The sequence below is a fragment of the Ambystoma mexicanum genome, chromosome 3p, assembly GCF_040938575.1.
Source record: "Ambystoma mexicanum isolate Mex_15411 chromosome 3p, UKY_AmexF1_1, whole genome shotgun sequence".
Taxonomy (NCBI): domain Eukaryota; kingdom Metazoa; phylum Chordata; class Amphibia; order Caudata; family Ambystomatidae; genus Ambystoma; species Ambystoma mexicanum.
The window spans coordinates 928,841,912-928,860,169 of record NC_090925.1 but is presented as its reverse complement, the minus strand read 5'-3'; the positions used below and the strand labels follow the sequence as shown (position 1 = coordinate 928,860,169).

The 18,258-nt window shown below is 46.3% G+C and overlaps 1 protein-coding gene across 5 annotated transcripts in view; it reads right to left on the bottom strand.

Annotated features, from left to right (window-relative positions):
* LOC138581130 (protein MTSS 1-like) overlaps nucleotides 1-18,258 on the bottom strand; it is an 885,917-nt gene that overhangs the window by 702,671 nt on the left and 164,988 nt on the right. For all 5 annotated transcript variants that reach the window (XM_069652219.1, XM_069652221.1, XM_069652222.1 and 2 more), the window contains exon 2: nucleotides 7,595-7,656. In XM_069652219.1, the coding sequence (XP_069508320.1) occupies nucleotides 7,595-7,656 (62 nt within the window). The remainder of the gene's footprint in view (nucleotides 1-7,594; nucleotides 7,657-18,258) is intronic.

The window sequence follows — 18,258 nt, the reverse complement described above, 5'->3', positions numbered from 1 at the left end:
GCACCAGAGGCAGGCGTTGTGCAGGCCCGTCATCGACATCTTGGAACCGCAGTCCCGACACTTCTTGAAACCCGGCCGCGGGGTAGAAGCAGCAAACACGTTCACAGAAAAAACGGAACTGAGGCAACGGCTGTCGTGCGTCCTACTTATAACATCCAGTGACATCGGCTCAATGGAGGCCCTCGAGGACAGCGTATCAACGTAGGAGCCGAAAAGTTTCCGACAGAGGAACCAATCCCCTTGAAATACGCAATTACATGAAGTAAATTTGTCATATATGACAGATCCATATTCAATGCATGTCCCCTTTTCACTTACGAAGCACTGTGATTTAATAACAGTGACATAACAATAGAGCTATTGAGTACAAGATACCTTTTGGAAGAAAGGAGTTTGTGAATATATCCTAATATAAGGGTTCAATAGGTCCCTTGCTTTAGGTAAGGGTTCCTTTATACATTAGAAAAAATGTGTATAAAAAAAGCCAACGCATTGTTTACACTACAATTGAATTTGTCGTTGTTTAAATTGTTTTTGGATATTAATGTGGTAATTTTGCACTTTTGGACTGCAAGGTCGTTCTTCCATAAGTGGACAATTGACCACTGAGGTTGCATCAAACACCTTTAAATATTGATCTGGAGTACAATTATAAAATTAATTTTTTGTATGTTTGTCAATGATTGTTCTTAACACCAGGTTGTAAAAAGTTGTGTTTTAGCATTTTATATGTGAACTGAAGTGATTGAGATAGATATATATATATATATATATATATATATATATATATATATATATATATATATATATATATATATATAATACATTACTCACCGTAATCGTATTTCTGATGCTTGTATCTGCTTAGATTCACATGCTGTGCATAGGCCGACATCTAGTGGAAGCTGCGGAGTATTAGTTTGTTTTTCGGAACTCGAAAATGGGCGTCGACACAGGGCGTGCCAGTAATACTAGTGTGACGTCCACTGTACCCAAGATCCCTCACGCGTCTAGGATCCTCAGATTGTATTTTTTCTGACATGAGGTAGCATGAGGAGTAGCGTGAGTACAGATAATCCAAGCAGATAGAAAGAAAGGTAAGACTACAAGTAATCATGCGCCTTCTCTCAGAGGGGAGGAAGGGTGGGTCGCATGTGAATCTAAGCAGATACAAGCATCAGAAATACGATTACGGTGAGTAATGTATCCCTTCTGAGGCTTGTGGAATCTGCTTAGATCACATGCTGTGCATAGATTAGCGAGCAGTACCAGAAGAAGGAGGTGGGATGTGAGAAGGGTCATGAGCAAATAAATGTCTTAGAACCGCTTGTCCCACTTGTGTATCTGTCTTGGAATGGGTGTCAATGCAGTAATGCTGAGTAAAAGTGTGAATAGAGCTCCAAGTAGCTGCTTTGCAAATGGTGTCGAGGGGAACATTTGCAATGAAAGCCGGAGTGGCCCCAATGCCTCTAGTAGAGTGGGCCCTTGGCGTAAAAGGCAGAGTCTTTTCAGAGAGTGAGTAACACAGCTGGATACAGTTAATAATCCACTTCGAGATGGCACCTTTAGAGACGCGATCCCCCTCTCTGCCTGTAGCTACGGAGACAAACAGTTGATCTGTTTTCCTTAGCGGTCTTGTTTTATTTACATAGTAGAGGACCGCCCTACGCACATCTAGGGTGTGTAGTTTCACCTCAGCCGAGCTTTGCGGGTTCTGGAAGAAAGCCGGAAGCTCGATGGACTGGTTTACATGGAATTTAGATATAAATTTAGGTGAAAACCTAGGGTGTGTGCGTAAAACCAGTTTGTCTTTATGGATAGTAAAGAAAGGATCCTGCACTGACAGAGCCTGAATTTCACTGACCCTTCTTATAGAGGTAATAGCTACTAAGAAGGCCGTTTTATAAGTCAGGTGTTTGAGACTGCTTTTATGCATGGGTTCGAAAGGGGGGCCCATGAGCTTGGCTAGCACCACATTAAGGGTGATAGGAGGGTGAAGTCTCTTTACTCCTTCCATGAAGGCTTTAACTACTGGTACTTTCCACCACAACACCTTGCTATGGGAAGTGGTGTAAGCCGAGAGAGCTGCCAGGTGTACTTTCAGTGAGTTAAAAACCAATCCTGCATCTAGCAGGTGGAGCATGTATGTAACAATAGTGGAAGGACTGCAATCAACTGGGTTGATTTGTCTACTCTGGCACCAGATAACAAACCTCTTCCACTTGTCAAAGTAACAGTGCCTTGTGTTTGGCTTCCTAGATTCCTTTAGGATGTCCATACACCTCTGTGGTAATTTGAGGTGTCCAATCTCTATGACCTCAGGAGCCATGCTGCCAGGTTCATTGAGTTGGGTTGCTGGTGCACTGTTTGACCTTGGTGCTGGGACAGTAGGTTGTACCAGGCTGGATGTTTGATGGGCTCGCACACCGCCATCCTGCGTAGGTGTGTGTGAACCACGGTTGTCTTGCCCACATGGGAGCAACTAGGACGAGCGTCATCGATTCCCTGTTCATCTTGTTCACCACTTTCCTGATGAGGAGTTGGTGGAAAAGCGTACGCAAACATCCCTGACCAGTTCATCCACAGGGCGTTCCCCTGGGAGTCTGGTTGGGGGAACCTGGATGCAAATCCTGGGCATGGTTTGTTTTAGCTTCTGGCGAATAAGTCTATAGTGGGGAAACCCCACTGAGAGAAGATATCTTCTACGACCTCTCTGTGAAGAACCCATTCGTGTTCCTCTGGGAGGGAGTCTCTGCTCAGAGCATCCGCTAGGGAATTGAGCTCCCCTGGAACATGTTGTGATGACAGGAAGATGTTCCGTCTGAGTGCCCATATCTAGATTTTCTGGGCAAGCTTGGACAGATTTGGCGAGCGAGTCCCTCCTTGCTTGTTCAGGTAGAACATGGCTGTAAGTGCTGTCCGTCCGGTTTTGCACTGACAGGTTTAGTAGATGGGGCTCGAACGCCTGAAGCGCTCTGAATACTGCCAGAAGCTCTAGCAGGTTGATGTGGTTCTTGGCCACTGAGTGAGACCAGAGAACCTGAGCTGTGTGGTGGAGATGGTGAGCTCCCCACCCCGTCAAATATGCATCTGTAGTGACTACTGCCTGTACTTCAGGATCGTAAAAGGGTTTCCCCTTTGCGAGATTCTCTCTTGTCCACCAGTGAAGGCTTCGTACCAGTGTTGGCGAAACGACCACTAGATCGTCCCACTGACCACTTGCCTGAGACCACTGTTTCGCCAACCATGCCTGCCTGGGACGCATGCGCAGGTGCGCGTGGGGGACCAGGTAAATGCATGACGCCATCATGCCCAGTAAACGCATTGCTTTGCGTACCGTTATTTGTTGACCGGACTGATAATGTGGAATTTGCAGAAGTATATTCCGAATTCTTTCCTCTGAAGGAAAGGTCAACCCCTCCTGGGTATCCAGGATTGCTCCTAGGAATTGTTTTGAGGTGCTTGGCACTAGGCTTGACTTCTTCTCGTTGATTGAGAAGCCTAATTCGTGGAGGAGGTCGATAGTCCTTTGAATGTTTGTCCTGCAAATTCCTGGGGTTTCCCCCGTTATGAGCCAGTCGTCCAGATAAGGGTACACTGGGATTGCTTCCCTGCGTAGGTGTGCAGCCGCCACCGCCAGTACCTTGGTGAATACCCTTGGTGCTGAAGCTATCCCGAAGGGCAGTACCTCGAATTGGTAGTGGCGACTGTCTACCTTGAAGCGCAAGTACTTTGTGCGCTGGGAACATGGAAATATGAAAATAAGCATCTTTCATATCCAAGGTTGCCATGTAATCCCCCTTTTTTAGGAGGGGGATTACCTCTTGTAGTGTGGTCATACGAAATTTTTGGGGCTTGACATACTTGTTGGCAGGCCGTAAATCCAATACTGGGCGCATTGTCAAGTCTTTCTTTGGCACAAGGAAGTAAGTTGAACAAATACCCTTGTTTACCTGGTGTCCCGGGACGAGTTCTATCGCGTCCTTTTGTAGAAGAATGGCGATCTCCTCGAGGAGAATCTTCTGATGTTCTAAGGAGTGTACTCTTTGTCGTGGAGGATGGTTCCGGGGACGCTGCAGTAGCTCTATACAATATCCCGTGGATACTGTTGACAGCACCCATCTGTCTGATGTGATCCCTTCCCAAGCCTGGGTGAAGTTTGAAATGCGTCCCCCTACTGGGGTTGCGTGAGAAGGGGCCCTGAACTGAGCGTCACTGCTTTGGTGGAGGCGTGCCGCCTCCCTTGCTGGGGCTGCCTCTGCCTTTACCACAACCTCTCCTATTACCTCTGCCGTAACCCTGGGTAGACTGTTGGTTGTTGTTCCACTGTGTACCCTGCCCCTGGGAATAGTTAGATCCTCTGTGAATTTTGGCCGCGTGGGCGACGAAAATTACTATTCCCTCTTTGGTTAGGGGGTTTATTGGTTAACTGGCCAAGGAATTTGAGTGTCTCGTATTCGTCCTTGGCATTTTTCAGTGCGTCCTCAACCGCCTTACCAAACAGATCAACTTCCACCGGTTTGTCTAAACAATGATGCCTGAGTTTCTGCCTTAAACCCAGACAGCCGTAACCACGCATGTCTCTTGATAACAGTACCCTCTGCTATCAATCTGCCTGCGTTATCCGCGGCGTCGAAGGTTGCTTTCAAAATGCAACCAGACACGGCTCTACCCTCTGCGGAAATCCGAGCTAATTGGCCCTTTAACGGTTCAGGAGCAGAGGCTATGAGAGCCGCGACTTCTTCCCAATGATGGCAGTTGTAGCTGGCCAACAGGGTGGTGGAGTTAGCAATCCTTGCTTGATAGGCGGACGTTGAGGCTACTTTCCTGCCGAAACCGTATAGTTTTTTGCTCTTCTTGTCGGGAGGAGCTTCTGACGAAGACAAGGGTGTTCCAGCCCTCTTACGAGTGTTGGTAACAACTAGGGAGTCTGGCTTTAGATGCCCTCTTATATAGAGAGGGTCAGACTGAGCAGCTCTGAAAAGTTTTTCAACCCTGGGATTGACTGCTCTGGTGAGGTTTGGGTTCACCAGGGACGGATCTATTCTCCGCTGAATGGATTTAAGGATAAGGATGGTCTGGGCAACCGGCCTCCTTTCTCCCACTAACTCTTCTGCGAAGTCCCTTTCCTCCTGTACACCGTGGGTGTCAATGTGGAGATGTTCTGCTGCGCGAGCGAGAACCTCATTTAGGAGGGGCTGATTATCGACCGGGGAGTCGGTAACCGGGGCTTCGTTCTCTACCGGGGAATCTACTCTGTATGTTTCCGGGTTATCCTCTTCTTCTTCCTGTTCCTCATCATCCCCATAGTAGTCCGTCCCGGTTTGCTCTTCTATCATACCAAATTCTTGGTCTCCACAAAAGGAAGCCTCTTCTTGATACCGTGAGTACGGTGTTGCGTAAGGTTGTACCTCGAAGGGTTCAGACCTCATCGGGGTTTCAAACCGGACCTTCTTACTCAGGCGGATAGGATCAGTAGAGCCTGAGGGTGTGGCCCCTTGTGGATCATACGAGAGGAAATGTTCTGGATTTTTATCATAAAAATCAGCCAAAGAAGACATTCTTGACATGACCCTATCTATGTCTTCACTGGACCATTTTTTGGAACTGGGAATGACTCGCTCAGCAAGTCTATGGGATTTGTCTTGAGTAGCTTTGCTGGTTGTGGACCTATCAGCAGACCTGGGCTTGTCTGTCTGTTTAGGGGGGGTGGAGTGTTTTACAGGTGTGGAAGAAAGTACAGGTAGTTTCTTTTGCTGTTTCCCCCCCCTCCCTGTGCGTAGAAAAATGTTTTCCCTGTCCCTTAGTGGCTCTGGAGTTTTTCGACGCCTGGCGTCGAGGATCGGGAGAGGTGTCACTGTCCTTCGAGCGTGGGGCCTCGCTGGCTTTAGTTGCGGGCTCCGTCTCCTGGAGCGCGGCCTGGGGGTGGAAGTCGTCTTAGTCTTCCGACGATCGAACTTCCGTTAGCCTAGGGAGCGAGGTACTCTTGGCAAGAGTGGATGATTGCCTGGAGTCATGCGGCGATCTTGATCGAGGGCACCCAGAGGACACCGAATCGGACCGTTCTGTCTGTGCCTCTTTCCCAGAACTCGACGTCGTCGAGTCTCGGTTGGACTTAGTGTATTTAGTGTGTGTAGTATGTGAAGCACTTGCGTCGCCGGGGGTCTTCCCCATAGCTGCCCTGCCGGACGACCTTCCGAGGTCGGGGACCTGCGCTCGGCTGTCTTTCGACGCCGTAATGCCCTCGCCGTCCGAAAGTACGGCGTCGCTGCCATCGCTGAAGGCGCCCTCCGCTGCCATGGCCGCCTGCCTGGCGTGGTGGGCCCAACGCTTCGTCGAACGGTCCCTTAAGTGTCTTAGGTTTAAACCTACTACACGCTCTGCAGTTCGCTTCGGGGTGGTCCCTCGGCAAGCAGAGTTTGCACGTGGCGTGCCTGTCGACCCAAGGGTATTTGCGGTTGCACTTGGGGCAGAATTGAAAAGGGGTACCCTCCATACGCACCTTGAGGCAGCGGGCTGTTATGTGTAGGAAATGTATAGGGTGTACCTATATACCAAGAGTGTAGAGTATGTACCACCCCCCACTCTCCCTACTTGCAGGGTCGAGGCCAGCGGCCTACCAGGCCCGGGCCGAGGCCAGTGGCCTTCTGAGGCCCAAATCCGTCTTGTAGCAGCCAACGGTAGATTTCTTCTCCAGCCGGCGTCGAGTGTCGAAGTTCGACGTTGGGGTGGGGAAGGATGTTAATAGATTAATAATTTTAAATTGTAGCAAAAGTATGGCTAAGGCCAGGGGACTCCGCAAGATGCTTCCGACCAGTATGGCGGAAAAAAACAATCTGAGTATCCTAGACGCGTGAGGGATCTTGGGTACAGTGGACGTCACACTAGGGATAGTATTACTGGCACGCCCTGTGTCGACGCCTATTTTCGAGTTTCGAAAAACAAACTAATACTCCGCAGCTTCCACTAGATGTCGGCCTATGCACAGCATGTGATCTAAGCAGATTCCACAAGCCTCAGATATTATATATATATATATATATATATATATATATATATATATATATATATATATATATATGGATGCAAACAGCTTACAAACTTGCTCTCCAGCACAAAATTGGTATCAGCTCCGGAGTGGACTTAATTTCCAAAAAACACAATTATTTGTTGTGGGATTTTGGACATGCGGCAAGATTGATAGTAACTCCTTAGCACCCGATAAACCTTGCAGATCTTCTGCGCCATTTACTGGCACTATGCATTCCATGCACTGCTATTGCGACTTTAAAGTTGTTTAGTTAACATTTTATCATCTAGAATGGTATGTTTTTTGACCAGAGGTGCTGGTTAATAGAGCGTTCCATAAAATAAATTGCCAGAAAACCAAATTTACACTGTACAAATTACAGATATAGATATTTAGCTGAAAAAGTGCTGAATGGGGGAGTGGAGGGGAGAACAGATGACACGCTCCAGGTGACCTGAAGGAAAGAATCAAACGATGGCAACCATTTTTCTCGTTTCAGTTTATCACCTTTCGGTTGGGCGACGCCTGTGATAATACTATGAAATGAACTAGAATTAGGCTTACCTTAACTGTGACTGCAACTTTATGGTCTTGCTGATAAAATCCTCCCAAGTGGGGTAGCTAGACTGAAAGAAAGAAAAAGACAGATAAAATGTGTGAAATAACATGGGATGTTCACACGAAGCATAACTTACATTGAAATACTTGAGGGTAAATTGTGAGTTTAACCAGCAACTTCACATTTCACAATACTGGCCATAAAAGTGAACGTGTGAGCAAGAAGAAACTGAAATGTAACAACCCATATAAAGGGATCCCACAGAGTTATAAATAAGGGAATTGGCCTCCCATAGGTTATTAGCCTGAAACTAAAGGTTCATGCTACAGTATCAGGAGTCAAGTCACAAACAAACTATTGAGGCAATGTGTGCAGATTACAGCAAAACAGATCACAAGCAACAGTTTGTAAAGGCATATAATCTGAAACCTAATTTATTTAATATTATTATAGCGTGTTGCTCCTAACTCAGGTTGTACCATAGTGCTTTGTCCAGGAAGGCGACACAATCTGTGTTCATGTCACTTTCAAGGATAGGTGGTAAGCAATGGTGTGTCGGGGGCGTGGGTTAGGAGGTAGTTCCAGAGTCTTGCAGAATGAACTACTAAAGCACAACCACCCCATCATGACCAAATGACGTAGTGGTTAGAGAGGGTATCCAGTGATAATATTACAGGAAATAAAGAATTAATTGACACAGATGAAAAAATATTGCAAGAGCGGGTACAAAATACCTAACAGGAGAAAGTCGAAATAAAGAAAATCAAATGTAATGGTATGGGTTGGCTTTATTTGTACAAAACAAAAACAGATTTAAGTTAAAAGGGGAGGGAGGGAGAGTAGGAGAGGTCTCTTTCCAATGTGTACTGTAAAAGGCATCGATATTTTTTCTTGCAATATTTTTTGCACTCTATAATTGTATGCGTCTTATTTCTGCAATGAAATCACGGTAAATCATTAGAGAGTAGGCTTCTGACGGCAGAGGAGAACAAGTTACTTACCTGTAACTATTGTTCTCCAGCATGGGTCTGGCATGGATTCACATGCTCATGAATATTCCCCGTAGTCAGGCCGGGAATCTTCAGTAAAAGAAAAAACAGTTTCACTTACACTTAAAAACGGTATTTCTCCTCTAAACCAATCACTATACTCTGGGTCATACTGCCCCCAGCCAATGACCATCCTCTCCCTAAACCCCTCCCCTGGCAGCCATCTTCATATTTGGAAAGCACATAAAGTGGCAGTATGACCAAGAAGAGCCGCAGAGGGGCAGGAGGGAGGGTTCGCATCATGAATCCATGCCAGACACATGCTGGAGAACAATAGTTACAGGTAAGTAACTTGTTCCTTCTCAAGCATGGGGTCTGGCATGGATTCACATGCTCATGAATAAGGAATAGATAGCAGTACAACATTACCTCCGGAACAGGCTCAGCTCAAGCAAACAGGTTGTGCAGCATTGCCTGACCGACTCTGGACTCCTCCCTGGAATCCCTGTCAAAGCAGTAGAACTTTATGAAGGTGTGCATGGACCTCCATGTAGCAGCCCTGCAGATTTCAAGCAGGAGCACACCAGACATGAACGCTGTCGTTGCAGCAATCGCTCTGGTGGAGTGGGCTCTCGGACAGCCAGGCAGCGGTCAATTTGGCAACCAATGACAGTGTATGATGCAGCCGGAGAGCCACCTTGAGTTGGAAGCCTTGACAGGGCCTTCCCATGGTTCACAGGACCAAAGTTAAACAATTGAGATGTCATCCGAAAACTCTTCGTGCGATCCATGTAGAATTTCAGGGCACAAGCAACGTCCAGCGAGTGCAATGCCCTCTGAGCGGGTGACGAAGGTTTTGAAAAAACACTGGGAACACTGAAGGTTCTTTGAGGTGGAATTCCAACTGAACCTTTGTCATAAACTAGGCGTGCGTCCGCAGCACCACCCTCGACGCAAGGAAAGTTAGATCAGGCTGTTTGCAGCATAGGGCCTGGATCTCACCTACCCTCCTGACAGAGGTGATGGCCACAAGGAAAGCAGTCTTCCACGAGAGGAACGAGAGGGGCCTGATGCATAGGCTTGAAGGGAACCCCCATGATCCCCGTCAGCACCACATGGAGTTCCCACGCCGGGGCAGGGGCCTTCACCAGCAGAAAAGATCGAAACAGTCCCTTGAGGAATTTCTTAATGAGACAGTAGGACCAAAGAGAAGACCTTCTTGGACACCTGCTGTAGCAGGAGATAGCCCTCAGGTGCACCTTCATAGAGGCATGCACCAGTCCCGCCTTGGACAAGGACAATTATGAAAGAATCTGCTGGGAACTGACCCTCAGAGGAGTAATCTTCTGTGACCGGCACCACGTAGCGAAACACTTTCACTTGTGACCATAGCACTTAAGAGCCATCGATGCTCTGGCCTTGGCAAGGACCACTCTGCAGTTCGTATCCTCCAAACTTTAAGGCTGCAGGAGCCAAGCCCTCAGGTTCAGCCATCCTGGGTTATGATACAGGATTGCGCCTCCTTCTCGAGTGAGTAGATCCGCAATGACCAGCAGCTGGACCGGAGGAGACGCAGACAGGCCGAGAAGGTCCGGGCTCCAAATCTGCATCGGCCACGCTGGGGCGATGAGTATTATCCTGCACTGGCACTGTGAGTTGATTGATGACTCGCAGCAGGAGAGGCAACGGAGGGAACACGTACAGAAACAGGCAGTCTGTAACGCTCATCTCTGGTGCCCTGCAGGAGCGCCTGGTCCGGACTGTCTGGAGTGTTTGCCGTCTGCAATGGGATGAGATGCCGATGTGATCCAGTCCACTCCCTTCCCACTGTCCACTGAATGGCAATAGCCCATTGACCAGTACAGTTGGGAGTGACCTGGTAAGGTTACCTGGACCCACTACTATTTCTTATGGAGCGGTCTGTATGAGGACCTAAGGGCAAACAAGTGACAGATTCAATGCGTGTCCTTATACTCTCCCCCCACCTCCCTTGTTTCCAAGGTTAGCTGACTGACACTAGCGCCCTGGCTCACCGTTGATATGACGCTGTGCTCCAACATCACCAGGAATGCAGTCAATTCAGTTACTTCACTGTAAAAGGTCGCCGAGACCAGTTGCGGTGCGCTGCTCTGGTGAGGAATGTTCATAGGTAAGTATGCTTTCTTTGTAAAGCGGTAAGTATTCCCTCTGTATGGCTTGCAGCACGGATTGCATGTAGGATTCAGTAAGTCCCGGCTTTTTTTGCGGCTGTATTGACTCTTCACAGCGCAGAGTGCAAAAACATACATTTTATGCTAATTATGTCTCGGTTTGCCTTCTCTTGCAGGTGCTGTGCGTGGTTCGCCGTATCCGCTTGGAGCCGTGATGCGAAAAGCCTCTGGAACGTTCATCGAGTGCAGCAGGATGACAGCAGTTGCAGGTAGCCAAGTTTGCAGGGGTTCTGAAAAGCGTATTACTAAAGTAACGCTTACTGTGGGTCATCTTTATTGCAGAAATGGATGGAGCCACTGCGGTGAAAACGTTCCGTGTCACCAGTTCCATCGGGTAAGTATGCTTGTGAAAAGTGTCCAGAAGATGAGCTGTCTGCAGAGTCCCAGGGAGCAGGTAATTCAGCACGCTGAAGTCCTCTGAGCATGTGTGCTTGAAAAGCGCAGGAGCGGTAAGCATTACGCTGCAGACATGATGAGCAGAAGAAACGCTAAGCACAGGGTGTGGACCGAAATCATGGTTTTATAGCCTCGGTCTGCACCCTGCAACACTAGACCACCATGGATATCAGCAACATGAGCCAATTTTAGGCCATCTTGAGTTCTACCTCGTATCTCAACTTGGTGGTCATGTTGGTGGGGGCTGCTAATGGTTCCCAATTGGTGCCTGCGCCAACTGGCAACCCTTAAAGTCCAGGCTTTGCCTACAGTGTCCTGCCTGTTCCTAAGGCTATGCATGGGTGTGCCCTGGCTGTTGGGAGGGTTCATGACAGCACTCCCATCCAAACCCCTCCCTTACCCCCCTCCCCAAAGGAAAGCCAAACCCTGGTCGATTTGGGCGATTGTGGTGGTAGCGAGCTAATAAACAAGGTGCATGTATGTTAGCTGCTGGTTCCCAAGATCTATCAAGCACACCATATCCCTATCAGTCAACCAAATAATGGAGTTTTCTCCCAAATATTTCGGAATCCAAGATATTGCGAACCTTGTACTCGTCTCCCCCCCCCCCCCAGTATTTGCACTGGAGGCGGCCTAGTTACGGAGACCAGAGTCCCAGGCTGCACAGTTTTCAATAAAGAAACATGGAAAAAAGGATGTATTCGTAGGGAAACAGGCTAACTTCACTGCAACTGAGTTGATAATTAAGTGATCGGGTATGGACCAATATATTTTGGATGGAACCTTTTGGGGCCTTTCAATTGGATGCATTTTGTGGCTACCCTTACTGTCCCCTGCATGATAAGTGGGTGCTTCGGTTCTCCTTTTGTCTGCAAAGCGCTTATGTGTTGCCTTTGCGTCCTGTAAAGCTTTGGTTGCCTTTTTCCAGGGTTCCATTAATGCTGGTGTGTAAAGAAGTGATAGTAGGCATTTCTGATGGTGCAGGTGGCTCCAAGGCAGGGGTACGCGGATCCCTCCCGTGTAGAAAGAAGAAAAGTGAATAACCATTTGAACTATGGATGGTATTGTATGCATATTCTGCTGCCCAAAGAATAACGACCCAACTCTTGTCTGTTTGTACAAACATGCAATGCAAATATTGTTTGAGGGTTTGATTAGTTTGTCTGGCCAATAGTTTGTGGGTGGTGGATAACTGAATTTCAATCTGAGCTTTGGCACAACAACTCCTCCAGAATCGGGAAGAATTTACTTCCTCTATCGGATATCACAGCTGATGGAAAACCATGTAGCTAAACTATATTCGCCAAAAAAACTTGTGCCAGAGTTCCTGCATTTGGTAGGTCCTTTAGGGCAATGAAATGTGCCATCTTGGTCAGGTGGTCAACAACCATTAGGATTGTGTTGTAGCTGTTGCATGGAGGAAATTCAGTGATGAAGTCTAGGGAGATCGTGTGCCAGGGAGCCAGTGGCACGGGCAACAGGCAAAGTAATCCTTGTGGCTTTGTCTTGGGTGTTTTGTTCCTTGCGCAAACATCACATGCTTGCGCAGATTGAATAACATCTCTTCGCTAAGTAGGCCACCAGAAATATTGTTGGATCTTGGCCATCGTTTTTGTAATTTCAGGGTGACCTGCTGCAAGCGTGTCATGATAAGTATGAAGGACCTTTTGTTGTGCTGTGAAGCTTGATAGATACAGGGGCGCCTGAAAGTAAGGAAGTCTGTTGCCTTCAGTTCGTAGAGGATTCTGAGAAACCAATACCTGCAATTGATCTGGCTTCATAGACTGCTTGACCTCATCCCAAAGTTGGCCCAAAGAAGGCAAGGCTGAACTTGTAATCCCCAGCAATTTGTCTTCAGGAATTATTCCAACAGGTGCGGGTGCAGCATCAATGTCTTCCCCCACCATGTCCCAGCCAATACGAGATAGGGCAACAGATTTCCTCTTTCACTCCAGGGCGATATGTTATTGCAAAAGTCGTATTCGGTAAAAAAAAAAAAAAAACACAATTGAGCCCACCTCAGTTGACGAAGTGACTGTGCTGTGGCAGTTAGGTATTGCAAATTACGATGGTCGGTAAACACTGTGATGGTGTGTCCTGCTCCCAACAGATGTTGCGGTTCTTTAAAGGCTGCTTTGATGGCGAGTAACTCTTTATCTGTTATTGCATACTTCAGTCTCAGGGAGAGAATTTTAGACCAGAACACCACTGGATGCAAATGGTTACTTTTTGGGTCTCGTTGCGACAGTACAGCGCCCATTGCAACACTGGACGCATTTGTTTCCACTTTTTATGGAAGTTCTGGATCCGGGTGTTTGAGTACAGGCGCAGTGGTAAATTGCTTTTTAAGCTGTATGAAGGCTTGTTCGGCTTAAATAGTCCACAAAAAGGTCTTGTTTTTCCGAAGTAGTGATGTAATCGGATATGCTACGTTTGAAAAATCTGATAAACCACAGTTAAAAATTGGCGAACCCCGGGAAGCTCTGGACGGCTTCTACCGAAGTAGGGGATGGCCACTGAAGGATTGCTTCAACTTTCCGATTGTCCATCTCTACTTCCTGAGGAGTTAGGATGAAGTCGAGGAACTCTACTTCGGTTACATAGAAGGAACTTTTCTCCAATTTGTTCTCGTAGCTTTTCCAGGATCACCTTTACATGTTGTACGTGTTCTTCCATTGATGTTGAATAGATCAGAATGTCGTCTATATAGGCCATGGCACAGCCATCTAACAGTTCCCTCAGGACATCGTTCATAAAGAACTGGAAGGCGGCTGGTGCGTTACATAGGTCAAAGGCCACAACTGTGTATTCGAACAGCCCAAACTTGTTACGGAAGGCCGTCTTCCATTCAGCGCCAGCTTTTATGCATACCAGGTGGTACGCCCCCCCCCTTGTTAGGTCTAATTTGGTGTAGATTTTGGCACTTTTCACTTGATCAAGAAGTACCGTAATAAGTGGTAGGGGATACCGGTTTTTAATTGTGATTTTGATGAGCCCTCTGTAATATATACACAGGTCCTAAGGTCTCCCTCCTTGTTGGGTACAAAGAAGAGAGCCGAGGATGCAGGCGACTTTGAAGGTCGAATAAACCCATCAGCCAGGTACTGGTCCAAGTATTCTCGTAAGTGTTGGTTCTCTTTCTCAGTGAGAGCATAGATGCGGCTGCATGGTGCTTGTGATCCTGGTATTAAATCTATTTGGTAGTCATAAGGCCGGTGCGGTGGTAAAGTGTTGGTCTGTTCTTTCTGAAACACATCTTGATACGATTCGTATTCCGAAGGCAACTGTCCAATGATGCCAAGTAATACATTTTGGCCTTGGTCTGGGGGTATCAGAAGCAATGGTTGAGCAGCTTTGGCCATTGATGAGTAACAGGTTTGTAGACAATCGGGGGAGAAATCAATTGTATGCGTTCGCCAGTTTATGACCGGATTGTGACACTAACCAGGTGTAAGCGGATTCAATTCAACACTACAGCTAAGTCAATGCCTAGTCTGGGATGCTGAGGGAAACCCTTATTGATATATTTTTATGTCCAGTTCGTTTACTCTGGATGACAACCCTTATATAACACCCATCTCTTAGAATCCCCCTGACCCAAGAAGTAGGTTTGTTTTGCAAATTAAAAGGTTTATTTGAAAATTAAACAATATATATCTATCACACTTTTATAATAAATTAATGTTTGATAGCACACTTGTGAAGATGATAGTGATCAACAATGGATAATGTTACAGTGGTACACTCCTTTTGATGGCTTAGAAGTGATATAGAGGATAACGTAGCTGAGAATGCTTTTATGGCTTCAAGGACAGGGCAATGATGAATGAAAATGCAGTACAGAAAATTACATTGTCTTTTGTTGAAGTCATATCAAGTTATCACTTTTCTTTGACAATTCACCCCCCACCCCTTTTTGGAAGGTAAATAGATGGAAGGAAAGCACACAGTTCTCAGGAATGCTATCAGATATAATTCAGTTCCCCCCTAGCAAGCTTAGAGGAAAACAGGTAGGAGTTTTAAACACAGGCAATATACTTTGATGTGGTATGCAAAGAAGTGAGAAATATGCTAAATGCTTTTAATTCCCTATAGGGGGTTCAGGGTGAGTGAGAGATACTTTAAATTAATTCAGGATCACTTTAGCAATGCTCTATGAATGATTGTCAGGTTGCACACGAATTTCAGCAAGGAAAGCAAGGACAAATATTTTTACACGTGGCTGAAATTAAGCAAAATGTCAAATTGCTGCAAATTTAGTCACGTGCGTCGAGCGCAATTACGGAGGCACTATAAGGGGTAGCACATCGGTTTTAGGTTCGTTGGAAAGCTTAGAATCTTAGCTTTAAGATGACAGTTAAAACTCGCACAAACGGTTCCGGAGATACGGCCGATTTAGTAAAGGTAGTTTTTTCGGATTTGAAAATTTAAAGCTCAGAATGACAGATGCCAGTTTTCAGTTTTAAACATGACAGAATGACACAATTTTAGGAGGCAGTTCTAATAGGCTAAAATAGTTTGGATTAGATTATTTCAAACTAAGAGATTGGTTTTGGCACAGTGCTAGCTGGGTACTCACACTAGATTTTGTACAGGAATGCGACTTTGTCACCGATCGGGTCAGGATTGGCTGGACTTCTGCTAGCAGTTCTTCACAGCGATCTGGTCTCTGGTTCCGGATACAGCACTGCTTTCTGGATACTGCTACAGGTTCTTGCAAAAGTTCTTGCCAAAGAATTCAAACAGCTCGCCCGCATGTTGAATAGTTTGGTTGGTTTTGAGGCCTGCTGAAGAGGATTCAGCTTGTGGATTCAGGCCTCTCTGCTACAAATTCTGGAGTTAATTTCTGGTCTCTGGAGATTGATGGATTTGAAGTCTGGATCTCTGGATGTGAAGTCTGAAGTCTCCCGGCAAAGCGTCCCGCAAGAAAGTGGAAAGTGAATGTCTCTACCTGGGTTTCAATGTTCCTTTTATGTGTTTTGAAAATGGGTGTGTGCCTGGGCCTAGCTAAGCCTGCCCCTCTCACTTATCATTGGCCAAGCTTTCCTCTCTCCCTTGATTGAGGGAAAGAAATGGAGTGTCAGAGTGATGCTGTAGGTTTTATGGTCAGAGGAACCTCCCCTTGTCAAATTGCACACAAATCTATTTCTGACCCAAATACATTATTTATCTATGTACCATTTTTCTAATATTATAGGTCCAGTTAACATTTTCTGTAGCACCAAACCATCCGATCCCTGTCTTTGTACGATGTCGTGTCCACTTATGACAGAATTCTCCCCTTTTCATTCAGATAACGACCTCTAAACCTTTCCAGATTTTACACAAATGTGCACCAGGGATATGGGTTTCAGATGATAAAGTGTCAGATTTTTAACATGCATACATTTGGAGTAACAACCTTTTTTTCCGCTACTATCCCCAAGAACATACCACAGGGTCCTAACACCTCTTAAAATGTGCACAGAAAAATCACAAGAATGATAATGTTATTTATATAATTTTGATAAGTCCGCACTATGAATTATCCATCTTTTTAAAATCATGCTCTGGCCCCAACGGGGTGTGGTTTTCCAAAGCACATGGTGGAATTTCTGGTTTATCCACTTCCCCCAAGCTCAGCTTGCTCTCACAGGCACTGCCCCTCCCTGTTTCTCCCAAGAGGAAGCCATTTTACGACCCTCCCAATATAACTTTTGCCCGAGTCCAGGACAGGGCTTTGTTCAACTTCCTGCAGTCTGCAGGTACCACTCCCCTAATTCAATCAGAGAGGTGTCACCTCCTTTTGGTGGGGGCAGCAGGATGCAGCCAGGCCTGGGAAGAGTTGTTGAGCCAGTTCAACTGTCGGGGGTAGTTGTCAGGCAGAATTCAGCTAAAAGTCACTTTAGTTCCCAGTTTTCTACATTCAAATCCAACTAACAATTTTTGCACATGCAGCTAGAATGCTGATTCTAAGTTCAAAACTATGACATTTAAACAATTTCAACCTATGTGACACTCACAAGTAGGTCACTCATTTATTCTAAACATTTCGATTTTAGTGGCTTTAAACCCAAATTCACTTAAGATGCTGACATCCCCAGCTATTTTTGATATATACAATAATTACTTCCTACAAGTCATTTCAGAATATAGTTTTACATTGTATCCACCTCTTATCAAGTCTTTCCTTGGCCTGGTTTGGGTTCATTTGTTCGGTTTTACACAAAAGTCTGGTGGTTTTAAAACGCCGGCTTTCTGATAGTGGTGAGCACCAGTATTGCATCGATTTTTGACATTAAGAAAATGAATTCCCCACAGTTCTGGGTTGCTTTTGGCAATCAGCATTGCCATTCACAATGGTTTCAGGCTACTGTGTGTAGCCCAATGGTGGTTTTAGGCAGTGCCCTCCTGTGCTCACAACATAGGCAAAAATGGGTGGCAGCCTATTCTTCATGTTTTCCCTGTGCACTCTCTTGGGGAGTTCTGGCCATCATGATGTTTTCAATGCCAGTAATGCACAGTTTTATGTTAGGGCTTGGGTGCATGGGTAAAAACATCCCACAAGCGCATGCCTAATATGAGCTGGTACTGGGGCACTTAATCAGATCAAATACTATATGTTCCCAGTGGCCATCCTGACACAGGAGTTCGACTTCTCCCGTACATTGGTTTACTGGACCGGATGACAGTTGCATTCCATCAACCAAGACTATGTTGTCAATTTTTCTCTGTTGTATTGGTAGGCCCATCCACTGGGCCATAGCAAGGGCCATGTAGTTCCCCATCGCTTCACAGTCCACATACGCCTCAAGAGCATGCATCCGCTGTCGGTGGTTGGAACAAAGGAGGATCACTGGTGTGGTAAGATGTGAGACAGTTGAAATCTTCTCCTTCCTCGACAAGCCGATCTATTCTTTGAGTTGGAGTTTTCCGAAGGCTTAATTGGTTCGACTGGTCCAATGTCCACTCATCCCAGCGGTTTTTGTGGCAATTTAGTGGGGCAATGCTTCAGGAAATGTCCTGCATCGCCACAGTAAAGGCAAAGTTGTTGCCGTCAGCGCCTCTCCCTTTCTCCTTTCGTTAATGGCTCTC